This window comes from Procambarus clarkii, chromosome 23, assembly GCF_040958095.1.
Source record: "Procambarus clarkii isolate CNS0578487 chromosome 23, FALCON_Pclarkii_2.0, whole genome shotgun sequence".
In the NCBI taxonomy this organism is placed as follows: domain Eukaryota; kingdom Metazoa; phylum Arthropoda; class Malacostraca; order Decapoda; family Cambaridae; genus Procambarus; species Procambarus clarkii.
The window spans coordinates 6,804,487-6,819,169 of NC_091172.1; the positions used below are offsets into that span (position 1 = coordinate 6,804,487).

Here is a 14,683-nt window from a genome sequence, read left to right on the forward strand (position 1 = left end):
CGTAAAGAAGTAACGAGATGTAGGAAAGAGCATGTTAAATCTCTCTTGAAAGAGATTACTGTCACAATATGTTGTTAAATATGACCGAAAAAGTAAGATTAATAATTCTGATACGAATTTCTCAATATTTCTTATGTTTCTTTTTACTGTCGATGGTAATTGAAAAATCAATATTCCATAAATCATTTTTATTTCTAGTCTGACGCGACGCTTGAACGCGTTTCGTAATAACGTATTACATTTTCAAAAGACTTTAGTTTACACACACACACAACTGTAACCTGAAACACTTAAAAGAGTTTTACTAATTCTAACACTAAACAGCTTGTCTTATATACTCGCATTTCGGTGAGGTGATATGTTGAAACAGTTTTGGATGAGGTGAACAAACTTTTGACCAACACAAGACAGAACACGGTTCAATGGGGATAAATTGGATAAGTGAAAGGAAAGAATGGAAGTAACTGCAAAGGGCCTATTGGCCTATGCTTCCTCTTGATGCTTCTATATTGGTACGGAGTCTTGAAGTGGGTAGAATATAGTTGTGCATAAATTGGCTGTTGATTGCTGGTGTTGACTTTTTGATGTGTAGTGCCTCGCAGATGTCAAGCCGCCTGCTATCGCTGTATCTATTGATGATTTCTGTATTGTTTGTTACGACTTCTCTGGTGATAGTCTGGTTATGGGAAGAGATCACGGATTCAGCAACTTGCAACCGTCACGGCCGGACGTGTTCTCGTTGCTCCAGCTCTTCTCTCTCGCACCTATCACTGCAGAGTGGGTAAATAATTGGCAGAAGACTTGCGTCTCTCTAGATGGTCAGACCCCACTCCTAACTTGGTATTTTATGCCGAGTAAAGACAGGAGGCCATCTCCATCTCCAGTCTTTGAGAGAGACTCATCGGCCACCAGGAAGTTCACCATGCGCCACAAACGCTACAAGATCCGGGGAACGCCCCTTAACGAGCAACCATTCTCCAAGACATCACTCCTGAAGCTTTTAAAGACATTGCAGGAGTGACACTAACGACATCAAACAGGAAGGCACGGACATCCTCTTCTTCTATTATAGTGAGGAGGAAGTCGACAAACTTCTGTTTTTTCAGCGTCAATTTCTCCAATCAACATCTTTATCTCAACTTCCCATGCCAGTACCGGCTGCACGCTCTGTCGTTATTCATGATCTCAGCCAATGGATCGTGGAACAAGATGAAGCAGATGAAAGCGCATTCATGCACGACTTCAAGGAATCAAACCCGAACTTAGGGCTTCACGAAGCTCACTTCTTCAACAGAAATCGCTCCCTGAAGCTGACCTTCGAGACCGTAGCTGTGGCTACTATGGCTACCAGAAATGGAGTTTACAGCTTTGGTATTCACATTCCGCCATTCCGTGTGAAGATGGAACGTTTTCACATCGTCAACCAGTGCCTCCGGTGCTACGAGTACACCCACTCCACCAGCAAATGTACCCAGCGTATTCAGAAGTGGAGCCTCTGCTCAGCTGATCACCATTACTCCATTTGCAAGTCAGAAACACTATGCTGTTTACTTTGCAAAAGCGACCATCCTGCAATCTCCATACGTTGTCCTCATAGACAAGATGTCATCAAAAACATGGAGAAATCCACATCTTCTACCGGAGCCAGTACCTCTGAAGCAACAAGCCAATCAGCGACCACCTCTACTTCAGGTTTCAACGCCCAAGCCGCCATTTTCCCGGAGCTTCCGGGAGGACGTCCCACTGCTACTACCAGCCAATGGGGAGCCAGTTCCCAAACACCAGCCAGCAACTCATCGAGCCAGCCGACGCCACCTCCGGCTCACACCGACCAACCACTGTACAGCACAGTTCAAGCGTTAACATCAGCGGCCAGCATGATAGCTTGCAATAACCTCCAGGAATACGTAAGAATATTAAATATTCTATACAAAGCAAATGGTTTTCCAGCTTTCATAGTTCCAGAGGAAGTCTTCACCAACACCACTTCAAGTTCTCAAGATACAGTTTCGGTCCCTGACATCACCGTGAACGCCGCCGTGCTCACTGATCTACTATCAACAGCTGCAAAGCCTGCTCCTCCAGCAACTTTATCACAAGACACCCAGACGCCGACGCCTCCTCTATCGACAACTGCCACAGTTCCACCTCTCCTGTGCGAACCCTCTCAACGTCCTAAATCAGCTGCAGGTCCCATTAAGCCTCAACAGGCAAGAACTCATCCCTCAAGATTCCCTGCATCTACTTCTGAGTCAGCTGACTCGTCAGATGAGGACATCCCGGTTGGAACACTACCTCCTCCACTGAAGGACTCCTACACAACTAAAGATTTCAGGCTGGAAGCTACCTCCAACGATAGCCTCACCGTACCAACGCGAAGCAAGACCAACAAACTGGCCAGGAGGCCTGGGAAGAAGTACACCGACGATCTGCGCCCGAGTAAATCAAGTAATCAGTAGAACACCAACGTAATGCTGTAAAGAACACCGCGACGAGAAGCCCTGCCTCCTACAAGACACATCAGCAAGCAACCATGAGAACTCCACTTTACCACCAAACCGCAGCATCTGCTGCAATTCTTACCCACGGTGGTTGGGCCACCGATTTCTCATCTCCCCTCTTCACCTCGTCTCCAGTTCCTAGCTCAAGATTTCTGCATCCTCGCCCCTGTCTTCAACCCCCTGCTTGCCAGTTCTAGGGCCATGAAACTTAAACCTAATGGAGCCCTGTTGCTTATGCATTGTTAATCGCGTGGAAAGAGATGTTGTTGTCTTGCCTATACACTTAGTTCTTTGTGGCTTACAGTCCCCAAGTGGACATTTGAAGGCATAGACGACGTTAGTCTCCTTTAAGGCGTTGTGCTCTTTGTCTGGAGAGTTTTTCATGAGTAGGTTGGCCGTTTTTATGGTTTTATAGTAAATGGTCAATTGTATCTTCTGATTTTTGTCTGTAGGACAAAACGACATATATATGTCGTACCTAGTGGTTAGAACGCACTTCTCGACCTACTATGCAAGGCCGGATTTGCCTAATAGGCCGAGTGATTTTCTTTATTTCCAATAATTTTTTTCCAAATAGTTTATTTGAATTATTATTATTATTTTATATTAAGACCATAATTTATTTACTTGTGTTACTTTAGGTTCGGTTAAGATAGGTTAGGTTAGGTTAGGTAGGGTTGGTTAGATTAGGTTGGGTAGGGTTGGTTAGGTTAGGTTAGGTAGGGTTGGTTAGGTTCGGTCATATATCTAGATTAATTTTAACTCCAATAAAAAAATTGACCTCATACATAACGAAATAGGTAGCTTTATCATTTCAAAAGAAAAAAAATAGAGAAAATATATTAATTCAGGAAAACTTGGCTTATTATGCAAATCGGGCCTTGCATAGTAGGCAGAGAAGTGCGTTCTGGCTACTAGGTACGACATATATTATATATATATATATATATATATATATATATATATATATATATATATATATATATATATATATATATATATATATATATATATATATATATATATAATTAAATATGACCGAAAAAGTAAGATTAATAATTCTAACACGAATTTTCTCTATCTTTCTTACGTTTCTTTTCACTGTTGATGGTAATTCAAAGATCAATTCTCCAAAATTCATTTTTATTTCTAGTCTGACGCGACACTTGAGCGTGTTTCGTAAAACTTATTACATTTTCAAAAACTTTAGTTTACAAACACACAACTGAAACTGAATAGAGCTTACACATCTTCGAGTTTTTATCTACATTTGGGTGAGGTGGATGAGGTGAAAACAAACTTTCAACAATGGGTATTGAATGGGTATTAAATTCAAACACAAGACAGAACACGAAACAATGGGTATTGAATGGGTATTAAATTCAAACACAAGACATATATACACAGCTCAGAATGGAAGCAAGTCGACGAAGAACTCTGTAGGGTAAGGCAGGTCCTAGTCAATAACGGCTTCTCCAATGGTTTCGTCGAAGACATCATAAGAAGGAAAGTGAAAAGCCATGCAACCTCTGAAGAGACAACTAACACAACACCTATACCCCCTATTAGACTATTTTACAGGAACTTCTTTTCCACAGCTCATAAAACGGAGGAAAGGGTCCTGAAAGATATTGTTAATAGAAACGTTATCCCTACAGACAAAAATCAGAGGATACAACTGACGATTTACTATAAAACCAGAAAAACGGCCAGCCTACTCATGAGAAACTCTCCAGACACAAAACAGAACGCTTTAAAAGAGACTAACGTCGTCTATGCCTTCAAATGCCCACTTGGGGACTGTAAGCTCCAAAAAACCCAGTATATAGGCAAGACAACAACATCTCTTTCTAGGCGTTTAACGATGCATAAGCAACAGGGCTCCATTAAGGAACATATAATCTCTTCCCACAACCAAACCATCGCCAGAGAAATCCTAGTAAACAACACAGAAATCATCGATAGATACAGCGATAGCAGGCGGCTTGACGTTTGCGAGGCACTACACATCAAGAAGTCAACACCAGCAATCAACAGCCAATTATTGCACAACTATATTCTACCCACCTCAAGACTCCGCTCCAATATAGAAGCATCAAGAAATATGGACCAATAGGCTTTCTACAAACACTTCTATTCAATATCCATTGTGTCGTGTTCTGTCTTGTGTTGATGAAATTAATACCCTATTAATACTCTTGTTCTGTCTTGTGTTGATAAAATTAATACCCTATTAATACCACATTTTGTTCTGTCTTGTGTTAATGCCACATCACCCCTTCCACCTCACTCAAATGTAGATATAAAATCGGAGATACGTAAGTTCTATTCAGTTGTGTATTTGTGAACTAAAGTCTTTGAAAATGTAATAAGTTTTACGAAACGCGCCCGTGTCGCGTCAGACTAGAAATAAAAATGAATTTTGGAGAATTGATTTTTGATTTACCTCCAACAGTGAAGCGTAATGTACGAAAGATTGAGAAAATTCGTGTTAGAATTATTAATCTTACTTTTTCGGTCATATTTAATAATATATGTCTACAGGAAAGACTGCTACCAAAATATACTAATATATATATATATATATATATATATATATATATATATATATATATATATATATATATATATATATATATATATATATATACATACATATATATATATATTATATATATATATATTATATATATATATATATTTATATATATTATATATATTATATATATATATATATATATATATATATATATATAATATATATATATATATATTATATATATATATATATATATATATATTATATATATATTATATATTATTATATATATATATATATTAATACCTAGAAGGGGTACCACCTCTGGTGCAAGTGTAGGGACCCATAGCCTCGGAGAAGAAAGTAAAGAGTACTCAGAGAAGAACTTGTGGATCCTCACTGAACACTTATATTTTCTTCTCTTACCACCCCTATTCTTTTAGTATGTGTGTATATTTATCTAACTTTATTTGAAAATGTCATTACACAAAAAAGTTACAATATTGATTACATGCAGGGTACAAGGCTGCTTGTCACAAGTTGTATAGCTCCTCCAGCTCCTCAGATGGCGGGCAGGAACCATGGATGCAGTGAGCATTTCCTCTCTGGATTGCCACACTAAGGCGCTGAAAAAGAAAACTGGCAGCTCTAGGGTCTCTGGTTGTTTCGATTAGCTTAGACCCCGAACTCCTTCAAAAAGCTTGCAGCACTTTTACCCCAGGCACCAAGTGTCTCTGAAGCAATGGGGACAAAATTGTAGTGGTGCTCAAGGTCTCTGTATTTACGTGACTTTGCCGCTTCCCGGTGATTGGCAGCTCCTGCTTGTGTAGCACTGAAGTCAACATAGGTATTGGCTGAAGTTGAAACGCAAGTGAAGTCCCACACCAACTATCTACCATTCTTCCAGGGGTTCACCGTGATTCCGTCTGGGCGGCCGACAGGTTCATCAGAGTTGCAGGACATTAGGTAACAGGGATCTCTCTCTGCTGGACAACCGGCTGTGGTAATGCTTCTATTAATAATGTCATTGACCTCGCTGTGTCTTTCATGCCATCCTCCTGTCCTTTGGCAGAGAAGGCCATGCCGTCCGTACCTGTCGGCCTCTGCCTCGCCGCAAATACACCTGTATTCGGTGTGGATTAGGGCAGCATGGCGGAGAAACACGGCAATTCGGAGGGCCTGCGGTGTGAGACGGGTGCCGGTTGCTGACATTAGGGTTGCTAATAGGAAATCACCTGCATGGGGAGCTGCTACAGCTCCAAATCGGGCAGTGTCATGTGGTGTTGTCGCAGCTTCTAGCAAAGTCGCAGCTTCTTGGTCGGCAATGGGGCGATCCCAGCTGGATTGCTTATGGGCTTCAGAAGGCGGTGGTTGGGGTGCTGGTCCTGCGAGAGAGACCCATTTGGTTGTGCAGTCTGTGAAGCTGGGATCATGTACCCCTGCCTGTTGAACTAGGTGCTCAGGTAGGATTTCCTTCACCAAGTTGTCAGACCCCACTGAAGAGGACAGAAACGCTGGTACAGCAATTTGTGTTGCTGTGCGCACGCCAAGGCCCCCGAGTCTGACAGGAAGGGAGGCCTGTTTCCACTGTGAGTCGCTGAAGGAAAGATTGAGGGCTTTTTCTATTGTTGATTTCAGCAAGCTGTCGTACTCTTCTAATTTAATATTGTTGAAAGATGGCGAACATCTTAGAAAGTAGGTCAGCCTGGGGAGGGACAAGCGTCTGGTGATGAGGTAAAGTGCATCATGAGCATCGATGTCTTCAATCCTCTCGTTCATCCTCTTCAGGTCAGTGATCTTCTTACGAAGGACCCCGTCGATGGCATTCCTTCCAAGAGGAGCACCTAGGAGTTTGCTGTCCTCAGGGTTGGTTGCATGAATGTCAGGCAAAACAACCTTTATTTGCTCTATTATGCGCTGGTTGGTGGAGGTTATTTCGCACTTGGAAGGGTTCAGGGTAAGACCTAGGCTTGCTCCTTGCTCCTGAATTATTCTTATGTCGTCCAAGAGTGAGGCTGGGGAGCCAGCTAGAGTACCATCGTCCAAAAACCAAATGTTGAGCTCACTGGACAGGTTATCGGTGACTTCCTTGATGACTAGGCATAAAAGAAAAGGAGCAAGGGGGTCACCCTGTTGGACACCTTCTTGTGATTCAATTTCATGTTCCCCAAAAAGCAGAGTTAGATTCTTGCTGTAGCATGAGTTTACAAACGGGTAGAGGGAAGGAAAAAGGCGATGAACCGCACTGAGTACTGCATCCCTTCTAACCAGATTGAAAGCATTTTTGAAGTCTAGCTTAATCAGGGCTTTTTCATCCGTAATGTTGGCAATGTAGGCTCTATATATATATATATATATATATATATATATATATATATTATATATATATATATATATATATATATATATATATATATATATATATATATATATATATATATGTCGTACCTAGTAGCCAGAACGCACTTCTCAGCCTACTATGCAAGGCCCGATTTGCCTAATAAGCTAAGTTTTCATGAATTAATTGTTTTTCGACTACCTAACCTACCTAACCTAACCTCACCTAACTTTTTCGGCTACCTAATCTAACCTAACCTATAAAGATAGGTTAGGTTTGGTTAGGTAGGGTTGGTTAGATTCGGTCATATATCTACGTTAATTTTAACTCCAATTAAAAAAAATTGACCTCATACATAATGAAATGGGTAGTTTTATCATTTCATAAGAAAAAATTTGGGAAAATATATTATTTCAGGAAAACTTGGCTTATTAGGCAAATTGGGCCTTGCATAGTAGTCTGATAAATGCGTTCTGGCTATTAGGTACGACATATATATATTTATAATATACATATAATATATATATATATATATATATATATATATATATATATATATATATATATATATAAATATATATATATATATATATATATATATATATATATATATATATATACATATATATATATATATATATATATATATATTATATATATATATATATATATATATATATATATATATATATATATATATATATATATATATATATATTATGATAAGTTTGTCCGAAACGCTATGCGTATTAGTGGCTTTAGGTATTGTATGTACCAGCTCTATCTATAAATCCAACATTATGTTTGTAAATCAACTACGTATGTACTTTTCCGGAATAAAAATTTATTATTATTATTATTATTATTATTATTATTATTATTATTATTATTATATAATAATAATAATTCCTTGTGTCAGTGGACAGTCCAAAAATGTCCAAAACCTTTGGACATTATTCAGAAGTAGAGGATACCTAAATGATGTTATTCTAGCAGTAGTAACGAAGGTCCTGGGAAGCAGAGCGAATGTAAATTGTATTTAAATTAGCTCAAGGTACATAAAACTGCATGAGAGAAACAAGCAGATTCTACTGGACGCGGGACAGAGATGCGACGTTAATGAGAGAGTGATCTTACCTCTCTTGTAATTTTCCAGGAATTGCATGCCCCCTACAACAGAATAAGAGATATGTGGGAATGGCTTAAAAACATGTATAGAGAACATCCCGCATGGCTTATCGTTCCACAGAGGCCTCCAATGTTAGCATTAAGGAAGAATAAATCTTTAAAGGATCATCTGGTTAGAGCAAGCTTTCTATTATATTAAAACTTTTCAGCCGACGCTTCGACCCACTGACCTATGTCAGCTGAGTTTCAATCTATCCAGAGTGACTATGTAGGGGGTTAGGAAGGCCCTTCGATAAAACTAGGCAGAGTTATGGAGGACCTTTTAATAGAACTATGCAGAGTTATGGAGGACCTTTGATAAAACTATGTAGAGTTATGGAGGACTTTTAATAGAACTATGCAGAGTTATGGAGGACCTTTGAGAAAACTATGTAGAGTTATGGAGGACTTTTAATAGAACTATGCAGAGTTATGGAGGACCTTTGAGAAAACTATGTAGAGTTATGGAGGACTTTTAATAGAACTATGCAGAGTTATGGAGGACCTTTGAGAAAACTATCCAGGGATTAAAAGACCCTTCATTTAAAAAAAATTAAACTTACCCAGTTTATACCCATTGTTTTGTATTTCATTATGTGTTTACACTCCTTATACCTTGCTAATATTCCCTTTGGCATATTACTTCATTCATCCATATGTGCACTTCTATTATGTCACCCTAAATCTTCTTTTCTTTCTTTGTTGGTGGTTAAGGAGACTGAAGTTCTTTTAACAGAGACTGAACATTCTTCTCTACTACATTAGTTTGCAAATTTTCAAAAGTGCAATGACGTGGGCTTAAAATTTTGGAAATTGTTTAAATATTGATATTGTATTAATAAGTAGACATAATTAATTTTGTTTAATAAATAACATGTTATAACTCTTCTTCAACAGTTCCTGCATTTTGTTTTAATTAGCTTTCTTACTTAATTTCTCCTTATCTCTATCTCTCTGTTTACCTTCTCTCTCTCTCATATTCAATTTACAGTAATAGCCTAGAACACGTTTAATAATATAAAATGGCATTAAATATTGTTACAGACTGTAAAATCTCGACCAGCGCGTGTTTAGCCAGGGGAGGCCACTGCAGCGACACATGCAACGCAGATGAGGACACAGTCAACAATATCTGCAGTAGTCCAGGCTGCTCCTGTTGCGTTAAAAGTAAGATTTTCCTTGTAAATCGTATTTATAAAGATAATATTTTATGTAATAACTTCACTGATATTTTTCCTGAATTTAACAGCAATTATTCTGAATACGCAGGTGAAAAAAAATCAATGAAAAATTTAAATTAAATATAAAATTTAAATGTCGATTCAATGATTTGGTGTCTCAACAAAATATTATAATGAAATAATTTATGCTTGTAATACATTAAATAAGTTATTTTTGTAATTGAATTATTAATCAAGTAGTTTTATTCATTAAGCAGTATAATGAAAAGTTGACAGCTGTTTAAAGAACCTTCATGTCTCTCTTTAAAGAAAAGTTGTTTGAAATAATCATGAATCATGCAAGTGCATTTCATAGATTCTTGGTTTCCATTAATAAACATTTGAAGTTTTATTAACATTTTCTTTGAAGAGTTAAATGTTTGTTTGGTACATTAGTTAACAAATGCCAACAATGCAATTCCCGTTGTTTACGTTAATAAATGAAAATGTTTTATTAAATTAGTTCATGTCATAAAAAAATCCATATTATCGTCTCATTGAAGTTTTGCACCTTTGAATAAAAAGTTCTCTCTGTCTTTCTGTCTCTATTTATCTCTCTCTCTCTCTCTCTCTCTGTCTCTCTCTCTCTGTCTCTCTCTCTCTGTCTCTCTCTCTCTGTCTCTCTCTCTCTTCTCTCTCTCTCTCTCTCTCTTCTCTCTCTCTCTCTCTCCTCTCTCTCTCTCTCTCTTCTCTCTCTCTCTCTCTCTCTCTCTCTCTCTCTCTCTCTCTCTCTCTCTCTCTCTCTCTCTCTCTCTCTTCTTTCACTCTGTTTTTTAACTTGAACTAGGGTTTATGGGAATGTCATTGATGTTCCCGAGCTAATAACCCTTAATATGGGGATTAATGATTCTCCAATCTATGAGGTATTATTATCCTCCATCAGGTCATCTTGAGATTTATCTCAGAAACTCATTTAATAATAAGCTTATTAATAGATCTCATCAGGAATAAACAAAATGTAATGATATATTGCTCTGACATATGATAGAGAATGAACCAGGAGTCGGCTGTGTGCTACAGAACTCATTTGTTCGGTTAAATTCATTTCACGTGTATGTCCATGTTAAGTGAACATGTTCCAACTGCGAGTCAGTCTAGGCACGAATGATCGCTGATACAGCGATGTTCTATAGAAAGGCACAGCCAGCATGAGACTGTTGGTTACTGAACACCTTGTTTTGTGTTTGTCAACTTCTGGTTGACCTCGATGGTGGGACAGCTGAGGAGTCTTTTGAGCGTTGGCCTTGAAGATAATAATACGTTCACAACATCTTTCCTGTATTGAGCAATATTCCAACCAGAATGGGTCAAAACCCTAGATGAGCCATCTTTCACCGGAGAAGACCAAATTGAAGAGCGGTGCATACTCAAGACAGGAGCAAACTGGTCCTTCATATTAGGTTTTGCAATCCCTGCTGTCAAAAATGTATGGGGATGCAAAATAAGACTGGAAGTATCTTTACTGCCTTGTCTGTACAGCTGTTTTTTCCTATATGTAAATATTACAGTATAATTACAGTACAGTGCTTGAAGATATGTAGAACTCTGAAGTGATAAACCCAATCAAAGTCGTCTGTAGTGTTCAGGTCTATGGCACAACTAGTCTTGGAGTCCTCCAATGACTGATGCTACTTTGTGAAGAGTATTAGCAAAAGATCAGAAGCCGAATGATCTTTCCTGAAACAGTAATCTATGTTGGTAATAAAAAAGTTATTTGTTTTTGAGATTTTGTCACAAGAACTTTGCTAATAATTGAATGATTTTTTGCTTTGTGACTTGCAACTATATGCACCATCAACATTGCGAGGGCAAAATTCCTTCAGCTAGAGAGATTTGTGTGAATCCAGCAGATCTGCACAAATATGTAACAGTTGTTGATGTGCTTATCTGGCCCCATTGTTTGGGGCCAGATAAGCACAGGTGTTTAAGGAAATGGTTGACTTCATCCTTTTGAATAACACTTCAGACAACTTTGACACAGCTTGGATCACTCTGATCATGTTTCCTTCTTGATCAGGGACCTGCGTCTAAGCAGTAAAAACACTAGAAGGTCTCTCCCTGGCCTTCTTTGATTCCTTCTATACCTCTCTCTCTCTTTTATCTTCTTCAACTGTCTACAACACTTTCTTAATTAAAATGCAATTAAACATTTTTGTCACAGACTGCAAAACTCCGACCAGCGCGTGTACAGCCAGGGGAGGCCACTGCAGCGACAAATGTAACACAGATGAGGACACAATAAAAAATATCTGCACCACTCCAGGCTGCTCCTGTTGCGTTAAAAGTACAGATTATTCTTTAATTCAGAGATGGCATATTTAGAATTGTAATTCCACTGCTGCTCATTCTACTATAGTAAAAAATAATTGTTCATGCAGTTCCAATGATAGGAAAACAAAATACTATAAAACTATTGACTAATCATTAACAAAACAATCTTGGAGATATACAGTAAACTTGTTTAAAAATAAATTTTTCAATACATTAAAAAATAAATGCCAAACACTACAGATTTTACTTTTCGTAACATATATTTTGAGTCTCATACTGTTGTTCTGAGTATGAAGATGTTACATGGTGTGTGGGACATTAAAGATTTACTTATATGACTGTGATAAATTATGTGCTTAAAAAAGTAATCAATTGACTAAGAATATTATTTAAAGCATTTGATTCAATAAATATACTAATTGAGCAAAATCAAGGGCAGTTAATTACAACGATATATATATATATATATATATATATATATATATATATATATATATATATATATATATATATATATATATATATAATATATATATATATATATATATATTTTTTTTTTTTTCTGGAATTTAGTGTGGTGTTTAATAGATATTGTTACGCAGACTTCGTAACTTACTATGTAATTCAAGTATGTAATTTTCCAATTTAGTCACTGGTTTTTATCTTTAATAATTGCCAAAACACTTTTGTTTATAGAGTGTTTATAGAGTATATGGACAACCTATAGAGTATTAATTATTTATAACTTAATTTTTTCAGACTGCAAAACTCCAACCAGCGCGTGTACAGCCAGGGGAGGCCACTGCAGCGACAAATGTAACACAGATGAGGACACAATCTACAATATCTGCACTAGTCCAAGCTGCTCCTGTTGCGTTAAGAGTAAGTTGTTTATGTAAATCATTATGCCATTGTGATAATACTTAAGCTATTAACTTAACTGCTCATCTTCCTACTGAAAAAAGAAATTATTCTAAAACGGAACATGACTGACGAAAAAAGTTAAATATAAATTTATATATTTATCATAACACGATCTGGAAGTTATATATATATATATATATATATATATATATATATATATATATATATATATATATATATATATATATATATATATATATATATATATATATATATATATATACTTCTTTTCCGCAGCTCATAAAACGGAGGAAAGGGTCCTGAAAGATATTGTTAATATTGATATTTAATAATATATATATATATATATATATATATATATATTATATATATATATATATATATATAAATATATATATATATATATATTATATATATATATATATATATATATATATATATATATATATATATATATATATATATATATATTAAATATGACCGAAAAAGTAAGATTAATAATTCTAACACGAATTTTCTCAATCTTTCGTACATTTCTTTTCACTGTTAGAGGTAAATCAAAAATCAATTCTCCAAAATTCATTTTTGTTTCTAGTCTGACGCGACACGAGCGCGTTTCGTAAAACTTATTACATTTTCAAAGACTTTAGTTTACAAATACACAACTGAATAGAACTTACGCATCTCCGATTTTATATCTACATTTGAGTGAGGTGGAAGGGGTGATGTGGCATTAATCAACACAAGACAGAACAAGGGGTGGTATTAATAGGGTATTAATTTCATCAACACAAGACAGAACAAGAGGTGACATTAATAGGGTATTAATTTCATCAACACAAGACAGAACACGAAACAATGGGTATTGAATAGAAGTGTTTGTAGAAAGCCTATTGGTCCATATTTCTTGATGCTTCTATATTGGAGCGGAGTCTTGAGGTGGGTAGAATATAGTTGTGCAATAATTGGCTGTTGATTGCTGGTGTTGACTTCTTGATGTGTAGTGCCTCGCAAACGTCAAGCCGCCTGCTATCGCTGTATCTATCGATGATTTCTGTGTTTTTACTAGGATTTCTCTGGCGATGGTTTGGTTGTGGGAAGAGATTATATGTTCCTTAATGGAGCCCTGTTGCTTATGCATCGTTAAACGCCTAGAAAGAGATGTTGTTGTCTTGCCTATATACTGGGTTTTATGGAGCTCACAGTCCCCAAGAGGGCATTTGAAGGCATAGACGACGTTAGTCTCTTTTAAAGCGTTCTGTTTTGTGTCTGGAGAGTTTCTCATGAGTAGGCTGGCCGTTTTTCTGGTTTTATAGTAAATCGTCAGTTGTATCCTCTGATTTTTGTCTGTAGGGATAACGTTTCTATTAACAATATCTTTCAGGACCCTTTCGTCCGTTTTATGAGCTGTGGAAAATAAGTTCCTGTAAAATAGTCTAATAGGGGGTATAGGTGTTGTGTTAGTTGTCTCTTCAGAGGTTGCATGGCTTTTCACTTTCCTTCTTATGATGTCTTCGACGAAACCATTGGAGAAGCCGTTGTTGACTAGGACCTGCCTTACCCTACAGAGTTCTTCGTCGACTTGCTTCCATTCTGAGCTGTGGCTGAGAACACGGTCGACATATGCGTTAACAACACTCCTCTTGTACCTGTCTGGGCAGTCGCTGTTGGCATTTAGGCACATTCCTATGTTCGTTTCCTTAGTGTAGACTGCAGTGTGGAAACCTCCGCTCTTTTCCATGACTGTTACATCTAGAAAGGG

At 37.1% G+C, this 14,683-nt stretch overlaps 1 protein-coding gene across 1 annotated transcript in view; it reads left to right on the forward strand.

The window, feature by feature from the left end:
* Positions 1-14,683, forward strand: part of LOC123753024 (keratin-associated protein 10-6-like) — an 80,532-nt gene that overhangs the window by 13,786 nt on the left and 52,063 nt on the right. Inside the window, exons 3-5 of the mRNA XM_069329623.1 lie at positions 9,590-9,712; positions 11,927-12,049; positions 12,796-12,918. Coding sequence (XP_069185724.1) covers positions 9,590-9,712; positions 11,927-12,049; positions 12,796-12,918 — 369 coding nt within the window. The remainder of the gene's footprint in view (positions 1-9,589; positions 9,713-11,926; positions 12,050-12,795; positions 12,919-14,683) is intronic.